Source organism: Mesoplodon bidens, assembly GCF_964165515.1.
Source record: "Mesoplodon bidens genome assembly, chromosome: 11".
Lineage (NCBI taxonomy): Eukaryota > Metazoa > Chordata > Mammalia > Artiodactyla > Ziphiidae > Mesoplodon > Mesoplodon bidens.
This window is the reverse complement of record NC_138167.1, coordinates 85,010,244-85,029,193: the sequence shown is the minus strand read 5'-3', so window position 1 is coordinate 85,029,193 and position 18,950 is coordinate 85,010,244. Positions and strand designations below refer to the sequence as shown.

General features: G+C 43.0%; 1 protein-coding gene across 5 annotated transcripts in view; it reads right to left on the bottom strand.

Moving 5' to 3' along the window:
- Positions 1 to 9,091, bottom strand: part of EEA1 (early endosome antigen 1) — a 315,773-nt gene extending 306,682 nt beyond the window's left edge. For all 5 annotated transcript variants that reach the window (XR_014016978.1, XR_014016979.1, XM_081247857.1 and 2 more), the window contains exon 1: positions 9,063 to 9,091. Coding sequence is in view for 3 of the 5 variants with exons in the window: in XM_081247857.1 (XP_081103983.1) it covers positions 9,063 to 9,080 (18 nt within the window). In the remaining 2 variants the exon portion in view is untranslated. The remainder of the gene's footprint in view (positions 1 to 9,062) is intronic.
- Between the last annotated feature and the right edge of the window lie 9,859 nt (positions 9,092 to 18,950).

Here is an 18,950-nt window from a genome sequence, read left to right as displayed (position 1 = left end):
TCACTCACATGGCAAGTCTAGCTGTCTGCCCCAGGCAGCCTCTGCCAGCCAGGCCAGGCCTGATCTTGTTCTCTGAATGCCTGAAGTAGGGAGGCCTAAAAGGAAATATTGCTCTCATTCCAAAGTTGCTTTGTCTTCATGGGGAAAATTTTTTTTCAGAGAAAGGTAAACGCAGCCAATCTGAGAAATCTTAGTTGATTATTTACTATTATTTAACCTTCGAAAGATTCCACTGCAAAAGGAAGGGCAGGTATTTATACAGTTCACAGCCCAGGAACGTCTTTTCCTCTGCATACCCAGCCGAGCTAAGCTATTTAGCTTGGTCTTATACATAAAGAAGCCAGTCCTATGACCCTCTGCATTTCCCCGCATGCCTCACAGTGAACATTCAAAGAAGTCGACTTGCTAACAAGGCTGGAGGAGTTAGGTTTTACATCATTCCTGAATTACTGATGGAGCTTTGCAAATCAGCTTTACCTGTGCACGTGACTATCCTCAGCTAATCTTTACCACATAGAAGAAAGGCTGTCAATGTAAGGGCCAATGAAGACTTAAACTATATAATTTTTTTTTTCTCAAAGCAGAAGGTCAAAACTCAAATGTGATTTTACTGCTCTGAAATAATGATTCTGGAGTTTCAGAGTATCATTTTATGGGACTTGAGTTTTCAGACGACCAAATCTTTGTGCAGAGATAAGAACTGTTCTGCTTTAGAAATACTATTATTAATCACCTGAAGCAAGTACTCAAAATATCTAAATGCTATTTGCAAAATAGGCAATAATGCCATGTAGAAACTCATGCTGAGGGCTGTCATTTTAAAGGGTATAAGGAGCACCATCCATCCCTCTTGGGGTCCTAAAAAAATACAGTAAGTGAAAGTGGAGTGGTTTATCAAAGATGACACATGGGAAACAGACTTAACACCAAAATTAACAGTGCACTTGTTTTTATGACTATATCAGTTAGGAATAGCAATTGGATGCAAATAACAGAGGTACTATTAGTGGCTAAAGCAAGTCAGTGGTTTATTCTTACACATCAAGTTGGAAGGTGTTCAATCATTAGGGACCCAAGACTTCCCTCTCTGTCTTCTGCCATCCTTAACCACATGATCCAAGATGGTTGCTGAAGTCCCAGATATCCCATCCATATCCCAAGAAAGGGAAAAGAAGAGAAGGGGGGAAAAGGGCAAAAGGAGTGTTCGAGCTTGTTTCCCAGAAGCCTCATCCATAGAGTTGCCAATTTGGTAAATGAAAATACTAATATATTACATGGGACATACTCATTAAAAATTATACATTGTTTATCTGAAATTCAAATTTAACTGGGGGGGCTTCCCTGGTGGCGCAGTGGTTGAGAGTCTGCCTGCCGATGCAGGGGACACGGGTTCGTGCCCCGGTCCGGGAAGATCCCCCATGCCGCGGAGCAGCTGGGCCCATGAGCCATGGCCTCTGGGCCTGCGCGTCCGGAGCCCGTGCTCCGCAATGGAAGAGGCCACAGCAGTGAGAGGCCCGCGTACCAAAAAAAAAAATTTAACTGGGAAACTGGCAATGCTGCCCTCCCAACAACAACTCTTTAGGCCTCATTAGCCACCCCTACTGTAAGGGAGGCTGGGAAATGCAGTCTTCAGCCAGGCACAGAGTTGTTTTACTAAGGAAGAAATGAGAATATTGGCTAAAGAGCCAACAGTCTTTGCAGGAGTCCGAGTGAGCCTGGGAAAAGGACAGGGCCTCATCCAGGCTCCACACCCTCCGTGCAGCATTTCTTAACTACCTCAGCCCCTCATGGTCACTCTGGCCTCTGAACACCTACGGCTCTTTTTGGCTCGGTTCTAGATACAAAGTAAAGATACCGATTTTTAATAAACACACAAGAATTGATATATTCTGGAGGCTAATATCTTCTTCAAGGGGGTTAGACCCTAACAGTGTTGCCACCCTTTAGAATAGTTTTGGAGTTTTGATCCTATGATGCAGAAGTCTTTCCTTACGAGGGATACTGGAAACTGCAGTTTCAGGAAAGACCAGGGAGGCCTTGGACATTTGTTGTCTCTGAATAGAAACATTCAACAAATTCCATTGTACATCAGTCTTACACTATGCCTTCCCAGAGCTTCCTTCCATCATTATAAGAACACAAGATTATCTTCTGGAATGTCAACAGCTCCAGCCAGTAGGGGCAGAACTGGACAAAGCAGCCTGTTTAGGAAACTGGCCTTGGAAAGCTCAGAGGCCTCTCACCACTCAATCATCTGTGGTCTGATCAATCCATTAGGGCATGGTTTATACTGTGTTGCTTCCTTAAAATAAAGATAGGGAACAACGGGGGAAAACAGGAAATTAAAATTCTCCCCAGGTTTCCCTTGAAAAATTCTCATTTTGGGGTCCATTTTGCCTGATAATGACTGCCTACGGTTCCTACCCACTATAAATTAGGCTTCCATCCCTTTTCCCTGGCTCTTACCTGGATGAACTTGGGAGTTTTATAAGGGTCAGTCTTTCTCTATAAAAAAACACATTCAGCCTATCTGCAGGTGCCTTCCCTGGGATAACTGTATAGTCAGCAAGCTTTCAAACGTAGGGATAAAACTGTTTTTCTAAGACTGAACCTGAAAATTATTTTTCTAAGATTGAACCATTTCTATGGTTCAACACCTTTCCTGGATGGTTGCTGGGCAAACATCTCCATGCAGGTGCCGATGACAGTAAACACATTACACATATTCAGCCTGGGGTTTAACCACATTCAATTCTGAGTTTGTCACATGCTCTCTTGCTATTTATAATGCTTTGGGTCAGCTATGTGATACTTAATAAAATTTGCCTCCAGGCTGTCCTGCAGGGAAAATGACCTATCTGGGGGGAATGCTGTACCAACTTTGTAACCTCTGACGATTGCCCGATAGTCCTCCGAAAAGGTTGCAGGACTGGAGCAAACGAAAGTCCACGCCGCTTCCTGGCACTGAAGGGCACCAAGTGCTTTAGTGTAAATAGAATGATATCCCCTGCTTTCGGGGGGCCTTTCCAGCCAACCGCTCCCGCATTGGAGCAACTGTAGACAGCATTGAGCAATGTGGAAATTCAGCCTCTGCTCAAGGTCAGAACAGGCAGTTCTAAAATCACCAATGATGATTTTACCAACCTTTCAGTTATTTCGGAAGCAAGAAGAGAACACAACAGAGGCAAGAATGGATCTATGGGATGGAAATAATGAGCCATTTATAACCCAAAATGAGACTGCCAGGAAAAACAAACACACAAAAAAGTACATTTTATCAGAAGCCTGCGCTGCCCAAGGCTAGTGGGGTACAAGGTACTGCGTGTTCAGCTTCCTGGGCCAAGAGCTACAGTAAGTACCCCCCCCAACCCCCGCCCGGGCTGCTCCTCTCCTGTCAGCTGGATCAAGCAGCCTTAACCACCTGGTGAAGAGCTTTAGTGTTTTCTAAGTGTGTGCTGGGTGGATGTTTCACATTTTTGATAAAGATGTGGAGTCATGTTGCAACACTTAACAAGTGCTCCTGCGTAAGCGTTGGGCAATTCCGAGAGGCCCAGGGCTCCATGCACCAGCCGGGCTCCACAAACCCACAGCTTATGTAATGCATGAGCGCGCCCTCAGGCTTCTCCTTGCATCCTTCGGAGGAATTTTCAGGCTCCGAACTTGGCTCTGGTTTGTGGCAGTTCTTTTTCCCAAAGGCGTGTGAAACGGCTTAGGTGTTGGCACCTGCCGGGGAGGCGGAGACGACTGCCAGGGGCTGATCCCTCTTTGGCGGCAGCACAGAGAAGCCTGGCTCTGGTCCCTAGATGCCCTCCGTCTACCCTGAAGCACCCTGCTGCGAGGGGGAATGAGGACTTTTCGTCTAAGGAAGTCTAGGCCAGAAGATTGAACTGGGGCTGCTTTGATAGGGCAAGGCGTCCTAGACATGCCAGGAGCACTGTTCAATGGTTAGCACACAGCCCCTCTGTCTGATGACAGACTCATAGTGTGCTCTCCTCCAGCCCACCTGGAGCAAAGCTATAAAGTAGGGGTGGTGCGGGTTTGACGCCCTCTCACCTCCAATCACTGTACCCGTGCCTGCCTCCCGGCTTGGTTTTTGTTTCCATCCAGGCTTCCACTCACTCCACAAAGCTTTTGAGCCCCTGCTCTGTGCCAGGTGCTGTGCCGAGCGCTGGGCACCGGGCAGGGCTTTCACAGCACCCGGTGGCCCCCTGTGGTGCACGCGAGTCCTTCAGGGACCTCCTCTCCCGGGTCGCTCTCAGCCCCACTGTGTCCCCAAACTATCCCTCTCTCCATTCACCTCCCAGTGACTCTCTCCCTCTCCTCCCTTTTGGGGTGAGGCTATTTCTTTATAGTTCTTATCAGTGATCTAACAAATTATTCTTATACAAGTGTTGCTTTTGGTCATCACTGCTTCCTCTTGGGAGTTTCTGCACTTTAAAAAGTGATGGTTAGGGGCTTTCCTGGTGGCGCAGTGGTTGAGAATCTGCCTGCTAATGCAGGGGACACGGGTTCGAGCCCTGGTCTGGGAAGATCCCACATGCCACGCAGCAACTAGGCCCGTGAGCCACAACTACTGAGCCTGCGCATCTGGAGCCTGTGCTCCGCAACAAGAGAGGCCCGCGCACCGCGATGAAGAGTGGCCCCCGCTTGCCACAACTAGAGAAAGTCCTTGCACAGAAACAAAGACCCAACACAGCCAAAAAATAATAATAATAAAATAAAAAATAAAAAAAAATTAAAAGAAGGCTCAACATTAAAAAAAAAAAAAAAAAGTGATGGTTAGAAGAAACAATATGTTCCATGAGGCGAAACAGGGACTAACTACGGAATTTGAAACAGGGAGTAATATATTGTCTGAGCAAACTCTTTCCCATTTCACCAGGGAGAGAGGTTGCTTCTTCCACTTCTTCACTTATTGGTGAACCCTGTGTGTGGTAGTTAAAAGAATAAATTCTGGAGCTGAACGATGTAGGTTCAAATCCCAGCTTTGCAAGTTATAATCTTAGGAAAGGTGTTTGATCTTTGTTCCTTAATTTCCCCCTATGAAAAGAGGGATGGTAGAAATAGCTAAGTATATCTCACAGGGTGGTTTGGGGATGACCATAAATTAGTAAGTATGATATTTTTATAATACTGGCATGCACAGTTGAGTACTCTAGAAATATGTCAATTCTGATTTTTCATGGGACCAGTTCTATCCTTTCTACATTGCAGATTCTCATGTGAGTGGTTGCCCCAAAAGAGGACGTGTAATTCAGTGCTGTAGTTTTGTCATCTGCAAAACAGGAAGCAGTGATTGAATGAGGATGTGGGGGCTGAGGATCAGTCAGGTGACCAGATTCTGGTCTGTATTCTTTACTGACTTTCTGACCTTAGAGAACTCATTAACCTCTCTGCAGCCCAGAAAGTGGACTTGATCTGCATTTTCCAAACTCAGGTTATTCAAATAACACTGGTAGAATCATTACCATATCCCCACATCACATCCTGGCTCTTACTTGATATTTTCCTTCAGATAATCTTCAAATCAACTCACTTTCATATGTAGCCTCACAGTAAGAGGGAATATCCATATAGTCAAGGGTTGGATATGGTAATTATAGATTTTTCTAACACATGTTTAAACAAATACCTAATGAAATCTTAAAATATTTTTATAATATCTAAATCAGCTTGCAGGCCACCTGTGAGGTGCACACACCATTTTAGCAAACTCTGGCTTAAATGTTCACTATGGATCCAGCAGCTCTAAAATCCTCTCGGGTACTGTTATAAAATTTTCATGTGGTTATTTAACTTTGTATGTGTTTCTTTATATCATTTGCCTAATTGAGGGCACAGACTATGGCTTATACCTCTTTAGGCACCCAGCACCTAGAAGAGTGCTTGGTAAATATTTAAGTTATAAGTATATGTATACATACCTACAAATATATCTGTAACCTACTAACCCCAGGCCAATATTGAAAACACTCATTTCTTATTCTCCACATCAGTATTACTGTGTTCCTCGGGTCTTGTTCACTAAACGAAGTGAAGCATGTGGAGTTTCAGGCTGTGAGTGAGCACTCAGGAAATGTTAGCTTCCCTGATCGCCTTCCCTCTTCCTGTGCTCTTTGTTAGTGTAGCTGTTTGTCCATGTGAAAATGAACCCACTTCCTCAGGAGGTTATAGCCCTGGTTATTGTTGGGTTAGAATAATTGTTGTCCTCAATGCCAGCCCTAAAAGCATTCGTTCCCAGGTCTAGAAATGTCTGACCTATGGAAGAAATTGTGTTTCTAAATGCTATTATTGAAGAGGTCTCAAGAAATTGGTGATTTACTGAAATCTCTTCAGTAGAAATTTAATGTGCACCCACAGTATCATGGCACAGTCCTGGGTTCATAGCATGAGCAGTTTCTCAATTTCTCAACATTTGTTAAACATTTCTGTGTCAGTAACTTTGGGAGATACAAATCTGAATGAGACTATTAGACTGTGAAGAGACTAGTAGTAGACTGTGAGTGACGTGAAGGCAAGGAATATGTCTTATTCATCTTTACATCCCCCAGGGCTTAGCGAAGGATCCACACGTGGCAGCAATGCATTAAATATTTGTTCCATAAATGAACAAATGAATGAAGGAAGACACCAGTCTAGCACTTAAAGAGCTCACACTCTGAGAAGAGAGAAGGCATAGACAAATGAAGCATTAATTAACAGTAAACCTAACATTACAAGAGATAACACAGGATATTAAAGGTTAAATGAAGGGTATACTGTCATATACCCTCTCCCAAAACACAATGTGTTGATTCAGCAGAAAAGAATGTGTGTTAGCTGTCACTCTTCTGCACTTATCATTACCCCCACCCCACCCACACTGCCCACCCCACCCGTGAGCCCGACTTCAGAGGGAGGTTGCTAGGTTGCTGTCATGTGACTGGTTTCTAAAGGCCACCAAGTTTGTTATCTCCTGGGAACGAGCAGGGTATTATTTAATGTAGATAAATCAATGGGTGTTTATCCTCTCAATCATTCTTCAGCCATCCACAGGCAAAGAAAGAAATGGCAATGATGACTCTTTAATAGCTATGGAATTAGAATGTACAAGAAGTTAGAAGGCTTTAATTTAATGATTTTGCAGGTCAGGGTGACCCTTCAACATGAAAGGACATTTGCCGTGACTTACTGGGGAGAGGTACTGGGCTTTCTACACAGCTCTCTAGGATTCCAAACTGTCAGCATAAAAATAGCGCCCCCGGGGCTTCCCTGGTGGCACAGCGGTTGAGAATCTGCCTGCCAATGCAGGGGACACGGGTTCGAGCCCTGGTCTGGGAAGATCCCACATGCCGCGGAGCAACTGGGCCCTTGAGCCACAACTACTGAGCCTGAGCGTCTGGAGCCTGTGCTCCGCAACAAGAGAGGCCGCGACAGTGAGAGGCCCGCGCACCGCAATGAAGAGTGGCCCCCGCTCGCCGCAACTAGAGAAAGCCCTCGCACAGAAACGAAGACCCAACACAGCCAAAGATAAATAAATAAATTAATTAATTAATTAAAAATAGCGCTCCCAATCAATGTTTTTATTATTCATTAGTTACTGAAATCCTCTTCCCAAATGCACACTTAACTGAAAGATGTCTTCTTCTGTAGGGTTTTAAACCATTTAGTCCATGAATCAAACCATATATTTCAGCCTGTTTCACTGGGCACTGATATCACCACCAGCAAAACCCTAATTAATTGGGAAGAATGACATTTCCTTCAGAATTCTTTTTTTAAAAATGATTTGCATACCAGGCCAACAAAAAATTCAAACAGTGCAAAACATTAGGAGTGGAAAGTAAATTTCTATCAGCCTCTGGAAGCCAGTCTCACTGTCTTTTCCACAGAGGCATCCACTGTTATAGCTCTTGGGTGTCCTTCCAGGACTTTTCTATGTACATACAAGCATATGTGCCCCTCCCTGTCTTACACATACCCCTCTGTTCCTTAGTGAAACTATGGAACAAGATATTGTGGAGTTTATTACTGTAAATCCTTACACTTAGATTTACCTCTTTCATTTCAACAGCTGCACTCTATTCCATTGTATGGATGTCTCCAAATTTACCCAGCCCCCTACCGACAGACAAATGGGTGGTTTTCAAGCCTTTGTTCCCACAAACGTATTTTTGCACATATCTGAATCGAGCGATGAATCAACGCCTTAAAATGGAATCGCAGGGGCTTCCCTGGTGGCACAGTGGTTGAGAGTCCACCTGCCGATGCAGGGGACATGGGTTCGTGCCCTGGTACGGGAAGTTCCCATATGCCACGGAGCGGCTGGGTCCGTGAGCCAGGGCCGCTGAGCCTTCGCATCCAGAGCCCGTGCTCCGCAACGGGAGAGGCCACAACAGTGAGAGGCCCGCGTATGGCCAAAAAAAAAAAAAAATCCCAAACAAATATCTTCCAAAAAAAAAAAAAAATGGAATCGCAGTCAAAAGATATGTGAATTTTAATTCTGATAGACATTATCAAACAGTGACACTCAAGTTTTGATGAGAATTGCCAAAAGTAAAGTATTTGTTCATGCCAGAAACAAGGCTGTATTTTATTTTAAACTTTTTAATACCTCAGGCAAGCAGCTCATTTTTTTTTATGAAACTCATTTACCAATGTCTTGCCCACCTAAACACACACACACACAGACGTTATTATGAATCCATTCAAAATGTACTTTGAGAACAGCTCACTAAAGGAGGAACTTGCCAGAACTTTCTTACCACCACAGTGTGTGAGTGTTGCAATGGGGTTAGCTCACAAATACCACACATTCTCCTCTGTGTCCTTGCTGTGTTTACTACCCTTTGTGGCCTTGGTCATTTAGCAACACTGCTTTATTTTTCTTCTGTAACCAAAGGTCAGTTTACAACCCTGCTCCCTCCCTTCCTCCTCTGAATCACCAGGCACATCATTTCTTCTCACCAGCGTTCCCTCACAAAAGTAACCATTCTTAAAATGTCAGGTCAGGCAGGTTACGGATGCATCCATGAAAGGGGCCCTGTCACAATGGAACTTTGATTTATTTAATTTTCTATTACCTGTGGGAGTGAGTTCATGAATGGCAATCTCATACTCTGTTCAGCTGCCACTTTCCTTGCTGGTTTCCTGTATTAAAAAAAATAAATAAAATAAAATAGGTGAAGAGACCCAGAACCTTCTCTCCAGTTTCTCTAGTATTTACCCAGCACACACTCTGTGCTACAATCTCCAGGTGGGGCTCCTTTCCTATTTGCTCTTGTAACATGAGAAACATGTGGAGGTTTTGTGTTTGTTTTGTCACCAGCTGTAACCATTTTCTTTTCTCTGCCTCTTGACTACCAACCCATAACCTTCCGGTAACCACTGAAAAACTACATCTGACCAGGCTGAACGGAATGAAGTCATTTTGGTCCCGTTGGTGACAACCAATTAAATAAATGTTCCGCTTACATTTAGATGGGTTGTAAATTTAAGAAAACGGCTCATGCCCTACTTCAAATATTCTGGGGTCCATGGAACCATGAAGTAATTGCTGTAGTATGAGTAACCAAGGAGCTTCATTTTTACATTTACCTCAGGGTCATTCTCAAAGAGCCAGAGACTGTGAATGAAAAAAAAATTTTGATTCAGACTCTGCAAGGAGGCAATGTCAATATACCCATGTTGTGAGCTGTTTAAGCTTCTTATAGCCCTGCTTGCTCAGGAAGCAATGGAAATGTTTCCATTTAAAAGACCTTCTAGGCTTCCCTGGTGGCGCAGTGGTTGAGAATCTGCCTGCCAATGCAGGGGACACGGGTTCGTGCCCCGGTCCGGGAAGATCCCACGTGCCGCAGAGCGGCTGGGCCCGTGAGCCATGGCCGCTGAGCCTGCGCGTCCGGAGCCTGTGCTACGCAACGGGAGAGGCCACAGCAGGGACAGACCACAGCAGTGAGAGGGCCGCGTACCGCAAATAAATAAATAAATAAATAAAATAAAAGATCTTCTATTTAAAATGAAAGTAAGAAACCAGTGCACTATGCTGACAGCTTGTTGGTAAACTTCAGACTCACGTGAGTCCTGCCCGTGAAGGAGTTTGGGAGTTGGTGCTGCTGCCCTTGATCCTGCCATACAGGGTCACCAGAAGCAGGACCCTGGGGACTCGGGAAAGGGGATGATGCTGGACAACAGGGAGGAGCCACCAAACTATGCCAGATCAGGCTATAGAGACCTTGAAAGGAACACTCCGAATGCAATCAACTGTCCTAACCCTTCTGCACAACGGAGAGGTTTCCAAATCAAGACCATCCCTCACTTTTAGGCACTTACACCAAAGACACAAATATCTCTTTGGCAATGGACTTCTTTATTTTCTATGTCCTTTTATTCAACAAGCACGTATTAGTCACGTTTTATGTGCTAGGCTTTCACTTAGGTGCTGTACAAAGACTAAAAGGTCATCAACTCTGCCCCATAGCGTGCGCTCATTAAACAATGTTGAATGAATGAATCAATGAATGCATGAATGAAGGAATAAAGCTTACAATCAAGTAAGGGGAGAAAACACAGATAAGCAAGTGGTAGATACAGAATACAGTGGTGTGAGTGGTCAGTGCTACCCAGGGCAGTAGAGAAGGGCCTCAGGCTTGAGGTGACATTAAATAGGTAGTAGCCAGATAAATGGGGGAGGAAGAGGTCTTTAATGTAGGAAGTGAAAGATCATAGCATGAGCTAAGATCTAAAGCAGAGATGAGCAAACTAGAGCCCATGGACCAAATCTGACCTACCACCTGTTTTTGTAAATAAAGTTTTATTTGGACACAGCCATGCCCACCCACGTACATTTTGTCCATGGCTGCTTTCACGTTTCAACAGCACCACCGATTAGTTGCAACAGAGACCACAAGATGCACAAAATCTAATATGTTTACTAAATATTCAAGAGCCTGTAGAACAGTCCCAATTGTTGGACCTTGGTGGTCCTAAAAGAGGCTTGGTGAGAGATGAGACAGAAAGGGGAGCAGGGACCAAATCCTGAAGGTTCTTTTATGCTGTATTAAGACATTTGGTACCAGTGGGGAGAGGGGAGGGGGGAGGGGCAAGGTAGCGGTAGGGGATTAAGAGGTACAAACTACTATGTATAAAATAAATAAGCCACAAGGAAGTGTTGCACAGGGAATATAGCCAATATTTTATAATAACTATAAATGGAGTGTAAGCTATAAAAATTTTGAATCACTATGTTGTACACCTGAAACTAACATAATATTATAAATCAACTATACCTCAATTAAAAAAAAAAGAAATTTGGTCTTGACTCTTTAATAAATGGGTAAAAAAAGCAGTTTTGCATTTAGAAATGTTTCTCAGGCATCAAGACAGGTAAGAGAGATGTAAAATTACAGCAGAAGACCAGCTCTCCGAACCTTACATCTCCTCCATATTCCTTGATTCAACAAACATCAGAGAGCTTAATGTTTGCCATTATACATCTTGTCGTATGCTTGGGAAAGAGAACGTGGCACACAGAGACAATCGATGTCTATCGAATAAAGGAATTAAGGAAGGGTTGAAGACAATATTTTTAATAGCATCATTATTAGAAGTTTTCCTGAATGGGCTGCCTCTGTTAGGAAACCACTAGCTGAGACTCCCGCTGGTCTCCAGTTTCCACACTAGTAGACATTGAGATCCAGGCATGAGGAGGTTAATAGTGAAACACAAACCAGAGAGAAATTCCTTCCCTTCGTCTCCAGTGCCAACATCATCAAATACCAGCCACTGGCTGAACCCGTGTTTATTCATGCTCAGTGGCCTAATGAGAGGGGATGGGACAAGAAGCAGCTCTGCTAATAACTGTCATAAAAATAATAATATCACTTGGCTCCATGTGGCTTTTTCATTGGAAAATCTTGAATCTTTTTTTCTCTTGGGTAACAATTATTTCCATTCTATTTCCACTAAAGGAAAAACCAAAGCATAGAGAGAGGTTGTGACTTGCCCAAGGTCACTGAGCTAAGTAGAAAGGCAGTTTTTAAAGGCTGAGAAGGATTTGGGGATATGTGAAATCCAGTTTCCTTCCTAGCCTAGAACGGTTCTGGTTCATGACTCAGGAAGGAACACAGCATGATCCAAGCTCAGTGTCTCTTCTTTTTTTTTAACATCTTTATTGGAGTATAATTGCTTTACAATGGTGTGTTAGTTTCTGCTTTATGACAAAGTGAATCAGCTATACATATACATATATCCCCATATGTCCTCCCTCTTGCGTCTCCCTCCCCCCCTCCCTATCCCACCCCTCTAGGTGGTCACAAAGCACTGAGCTGATCTCCCTGTGCTATGTGGCTGATTCCCACTAGCTATCTATTTTACATTTGGTAGTGTATATATGTAAATGCCACTCTCTCACTTTGTCCCAGCTTACCCTTCCCCCTCCCCGTGTCCTCAAGTCCATTCTTTAGTAGGTCTGCATCTCTCAGTGTCTCTTAAAAACGAGTCATGTTAGAGGAGACTCAGGCACAAGAGTCTGTGTCAGGTGAATATTTCAATGTCACACATTGTCCTGCCCATCAGATTCCAACATCTACCCCTAAACTCCATCACTGACAAAGAAGGGCCTCTCAGAAGATCCAGCCTATGGAAGTGGGATCTGGCTTGGGGGTGTTTGACCTTTCTAACGATTCCCCTAGCTGCTTCCCCCTATGAAGTCCAGGCCTCTCCATTCCTTTATTCATCAGAAGCCTCTGCCTAGGGAACCCACAGGTCTGTGATGATCCTGGTATATGCCATTTGTCCCAGTGTAATTAGCAATAAATCCCCCTTTTACTCTAAAAAGTGCCCTAGGTTGGACCATAAATTAACTGTATGATCACTATAGCTCTGACAAATCAGGAGGCTTCTACATTTAATCCAGAAGTCTTCCTCTAATCACGATTATTCTATCTCAGCTGCTTTTGTTTCCTAGACCCAAGCTTGCAGTCAGTTCAGGGATCTCCTCTGATGGGGAATCTAATTTCTACACAAATGAGTTTGCTACCCAGCCCATAGAACAATTAATTACTAATTGTTAGAAATCACTTCCTCACCTTGTGCCACAATCTGCCTTTTCATATCTTTCACGTGTTGATCTTCACACTATTCTCAAGAAGCTGACAAATCAATCCCTCTTCTGTTCCATAACAGAGCCCCCTGAAGTCCTCTGTTTTCTAGCACAGATACCCCCAAGCATCAGGAACAAGTTCTAGCAGAACTTTCAGAAATGTGGCTTCAGAATCAGACATACCTGGACTTGGGTCTGGGCTGTGTCACTTTTTAGCTAGAAGTAACAGAGTTACTTCTCTAATTTCATTTTTCTTATCTATAAATTTTGAACAAGTATTAACTAGATAAGCCAGGCACTGTTGGTTACCTAGCCAATACCCATTCCTCCTTTCTTCCTTCCCAACCAAGGTGCTCACTTATATAATCTTGGGTGCCAAACTCCCTTGCAGCTAGGTGTGGGCATGCAATACAGTTCTGGACAGTGAGGTGCAACTGAAGGTGTCAGCTGGGGTTTCTGAGAAAGCTTGTTAGAGGGGGCAATTCAGCTTACATCCACCATTTTAGCTTTTCCCACTTAGCTTTTTCCCTTCTTCCTTCTTTCTGTCTAAAAATCAGTTGTAATGCATGAAGTAGAACAGCCATGTTGCAAATACGAGGAAGAAAGCCCCCAGAAAAGGAGCCTTGGTTCTTGATGGCATCACGGAGCCCCCATACTCCCCTTGAAGTGCTTGATGCTAGACTTCTTATCACGTGAGAAAAACAAATCCCTCATTTTTTTTTTTTTACAGACTGCAGATTATTTATTTATTTACAAATCCCTCATTTGATTAAGCCATTGAAGCTGGATTTCTGCTACTTGTAGTCAAGCCAATCCTAAACAATGCACACAGGTATATCTCATTTTACTGGGCTTCACATATTGGGCTTCACAGATACTTCATTTTTTACACATTGAAGGTTTGTGGTAGCCCTGCATCAAACAAGTCTATCAGTACCATTTTTCCAACAACATTTGCTCACTTCATGACTCTGTGTCACATTTTGGTAATTCTCACAATATTTCAAACTTTTTCATTATTATATTTGTTATGGTGATCTGTGATCAGTGATCTTGGATGTTACTACTATGACTTGCTGAAGGCTCAGATGAAGGTTAGCATTTTTAGCAATAATGCATTTTTAAATTAAAGTATGTATTTTTTTTAGATCTAATGCTATTGCATACTCAATAGACTCCCGTATAGTATAAACATAATTTTTCAAACCACTGGGAAACCCAGAAATTCGTATGACTCACTTTATTGCAATATTCACTTTATTTCAGTGGTCTGGAACCAAATCCAAAATATCTCTGAGGTATGCCTGTACTTCAGTGGGTTGTTGTGAATACAAAGTGAACTTGCTACATGGCCCAGCACATAGCAAATACACAGTCAATGGTTTGCAGTGATCCCTATCATGATATCATTATTAGTGGTTGACTTGGGCCTTAGAGACAGGGGCAAGAACGTGTGGCTCTGGCAACCCTGCTGACCTCCAAAAAGCACAGTACAAAAAACATGTGATCTCTCAAGTGCAAAGAAAAGTCAGCTGCAGATATGTGGACAAACGACATCTCTGTTAATGGCTAGTGAAGCCAGTTCTTCAAAGCACCTGTCAGATCCCCAAAGTACAGAGAAATGAAATTCCACCTGGGAGCAAGTGCTTACTGTCTTGGAGGGCCTGCCTGGTTTCCTTCCTGGGCAGGGAATCCATCCTTGGGATATAGAGTGTCTCCTGGAAGTGTGGGCTTCTCTGAATGACAAGCAAAGGACAACACTTCAAGGATGACATTATTTCATAGGAACACAGTTTTTGCTGAGAAATCAAAGCCACAGCTAAAACCAGCACTAAGTGTAATTATCTTTCTATAACCTAACTGAACTGCCCGCCAACATCAGATACGGATGGAACGAACCATACATTCTTACCTGGACTCCACCAAGCCATAGATCCATCCTAGCCCCACCTGCTCCAGCCCAAGTCCACAGATAAAGAGAGTAGTACAGTGAAAAAGAAACCAAACAAAACAATCACCGTGGGTCTCAGAGTCAAACAGACCTAGGGTTCAAATCTCACTGGGTCACTTACAAGCTGGGAAATTTTCCCTTTCTAGCTGCAGTTTTCACATCTGTAAAATGGGGATAAGAACATTCATCCTACAGGTTTGCAAGGAATTGAAGGAGACAGTGTGTGGAACAGTGTCCAGCACAGAGTTATCATTAGTTTCCCTTTCTTCCCTTTCAGAAGGACAGCTTTATCTCCCCCCAAGCCCAAGGAGGGGACCCAGCTCAGGTCACTGCCGCTGAGTACAGCTCACTGCCTTCTGCCCTGTGTGTCATCATCCACGTTTTTTGTTGGGCCACACTTGTGGAGCCAAAGCCTTCCCCAAAGCTGAGGTCATAAAGCAGAAAAAGACAAAGCTCTACTTTCAGAGAGCAGGTTTGGTTGGCCGTGAGCAAAGCCATCTCTCTGTGGCCAGCCTGTCCCTCCGGGATGGGAGTCCCCAGGAAACCCAGCAGGACGGGGCTGACCCACGTGGTCCTCCCACCAACCACAGTCATACAAGATACCTGGACAAAGAGCTAAGGAGTGGGGAGCTGCTTCACTTAGTCTTTCCATCCTCTGCACACAGCAGTCTCGGGTCCCAGCCTCAGGCAGGATGGAACATGACAGTTATAAGATCCACACCTCAAGCCATGAAGCATACTCTTCTTGCTACATCACCTGGCAGGTGCCCTTAGCAGCTAGTTCCACAGCTACAGTGGTGCATGTAGCATTTTGCTCACCTCCGTGTCATGGGAGCTACGACTAATATCTCCCCTCTTTTCTTTTAACCATTGGCTTATCCAGGGATATTTATCAAACAGGGTTGTGGACAGTGAGACTAGCTAGATATTTGCACATGCATTTCTCCATAACTCCATAAACTAGCAACATAAAACCACGCAGAAACTGGAAATTCAGGCTCATGACAAAAATATGTTTTGTCAGAGAGGATAAGAACAGATAAACTAATAAAAGCAAATGGTAAGCATTAATTAATGCCAGGCTCTGCCTTGAGCACTTCACTTTCTATTATCATTATCTCCATTTTATTTTAAAATTTTATTGGAGTATAGTTGATGTACAATGTTGTATTGGTTTCACGTGTACAGCAATCTCCATTTTAAAAATGGGGAAACTGAGGCTTCTTGACTGTCTTCTAGATATTAACCTCTTGTGAATTTTAGATATTATAAATCTCTTCTCATTCTGTCACATTTTAACTTTACTTATTGCATCTGTCCTCTAACAAAAATTCTTATTTATTTTTTTTTTTAGCGGTACGACGGCCTCTCACTGTTGTGGCCTCTCCCGTTGCAGAGCACAGGCTCTGGACGCGAAGGCTCAGCGGCCATGGCTCACGGGCCCAGCCGCTCCGCAGCTTGTGGGATCCTCCCGGACTGGGGCACGAACCCGTGCCCCCTGCATCGGCGGGTGGACTCTTAACCACTGCGCCACCAGGGAAGCGCAGAAATTCTTAATTTTTAAAATGTAGTCAAATTTACTAAATTTTCAACTTATAGCTTAGATTTTGAGGATCTTCTTCAACACCTCCAGTACCTTCTTCTAGTAGCTTTATAATTTTACTTTCACACTGGATTTCTCCTTTGTATATGCTTGAGATAGTGAACCAATCTATTTTCTTTGTATAATGAGCTGTTTCCCCATTACCAAGTAATGAGTTTTAGACAATTCATCCTTTTCCCACTGATTTATGGTACCATGTTTATCCCCATAGCCTCCCATGTAGACCTGGTTCTATCTCTAATGTTCTATTCTTTTTGATAGATTTAATTGACTGCTGCTGCACCAGTTCCACACTGTTTTTATTTGGGAAGGTGAATCCCTCCTCTTTGCTCTTCCTTTTCAAAATTGACTTAGGTATCATGAGCCTTTATTCCTTTGTATAAATTTAGAGTAAGTATGTCGAGGCCTCAAAAAATCCTTGCCATAATTTTGACACTGAATTTATATGTAATTTTAAGGGAAACTAACATAGTTACATGTCAAAGATATGGTATACCTTTCTGTTTTTTCAGCTCTTCTTTTAAAATATGTAATTTGAGTTTTAAAATTTTCTCAGGAAAGACTTTGTTATATCCTACATGCTTTATACTGTAAAAATGCTATCTTATTTTCTGTTGGATTTTCTAGATGGTTTTGCTAAACTTGATAAAGACTAATAACTTTAAAAAACTGATCAGATATTCACCATCCTTACTGAAATCCCTTATTTTATTTTATTTACTTTTTATTTTTATTAATTAATTAATTAATTAATTAATTTATTTATTTATTTATTTATTTTGCCTGCATTGGGTCTTCGTTGCTGCGCGCGAGCTTTCTCCAGTTGTGGCAAGTGAGGGCTACTCTTTGTTGTGGTGCGCAGGCTTCTCATTGCGGTGGCTTCTCTTGCTGCGGAGCGCGGGCTCTAGGCATGCGGGCTTCAGTAGTTATGATGAGGGCTTAGTAGTTGTGACTCGCGGGCTCTAGAGTACAGGCTCAGTAGTTGTGGCGCACGGGCTTAGTTGCTCGGTGGCATGTGGGATCTTCCTGGATCAGGGCTCGAACCCATGTCCCCTGCATTGGCAGGCAGATTGTTTCTTTTTTTTTTTTTTTTGCGGTACGTGGGCCTCTCACTATTGTGGCCTCTCCCGTTGCGGAGCATAGGCTCCGGATGCGCAGGCTCAGCGGCCATGGCTCACGGGCCTAGCCACTCCGCGGCACATGGGATCTTCCCAGACTGGGGCACAAACCCGTGTCCCCTGCTTCGGCGGACTCTCAACCACTGCGCCACTAGGGAAGCCCTGGCAGGCAGATTCTCAACCACTGTGCCACCAGGGAAGCCCTATTTATTTATTTTTTGAAATCCCTTATTTTAGTCTGTTGATTAAGTCTGCTCATCCAACCTTTATATTTCCTTCTCTTCATGTATTGGCCAGAAACACTAATATGTAAAACAACTTAACAGTTAACTGTTATTAAATAGTAACAGTGAAAGCAAAACATGTCTAAATTCTCTTTTAAAATCACATTGTATGGTTTTTTACAGTTTTCAAACAGTGCCTATACCTATTACACTATTTGAATTTTACAAGCACCCCAAGGAGGTAGGGAGAATAAGTATTGGCCCATTTTACTGATAAGACTTAGTACAGTTGGGTTTGGGGGGATGACATAGACATAGAAAGGAACAAAATTCATATTCAGGTCTTTTAAGCTTCAAATTCTCTTACTACAGCAGGCTAACTTATGTCTAGTCAAAATATATAAAACTACATGATTTAATTCAGTAATATACACAGTAAATTTTTATTTAAATCCTATACTGTCCTGCAAAAGGTGATATGATATAATACTCTCATTTTTCTAAAAAGCTGTATCAGCTGATATTAAAGGTTCTAAACTTTTTAAAGTTTTAAAAACCATATAGGCATATCATTCGAGGTTGTAATTCTGCAAAGTTTGGGGTTTATACAATGGCAAAACACTAAGTTAATTTGGTCAGTTCAGGTGAACAAGTCAATTCTGTGGGGCAGAGGAAAATTGGAAGAGAAATATTAATCAAATTTATGTTCCTAATACTGCAATGCAGCTACAACTTTCATCTGGTTGGACTCAAACATTTAAAAGCTGCTGTAAAAATAATAGTACTATTTCCATTTTTTCAGGAGGAAAAACTAAGTCAGTCAATTTCTTAGTTGTACAAATAGCTCACTGGGAAATGAGAGACCTGTGAACAGAACACTTGAATTAAGCCCGAGTTTGGTCTACCAGCTCTCTGTAATCAAGCCCTAGTGATTTGCCCATGGAAATCAATGCATCTTAAATATGTGGAATGACAT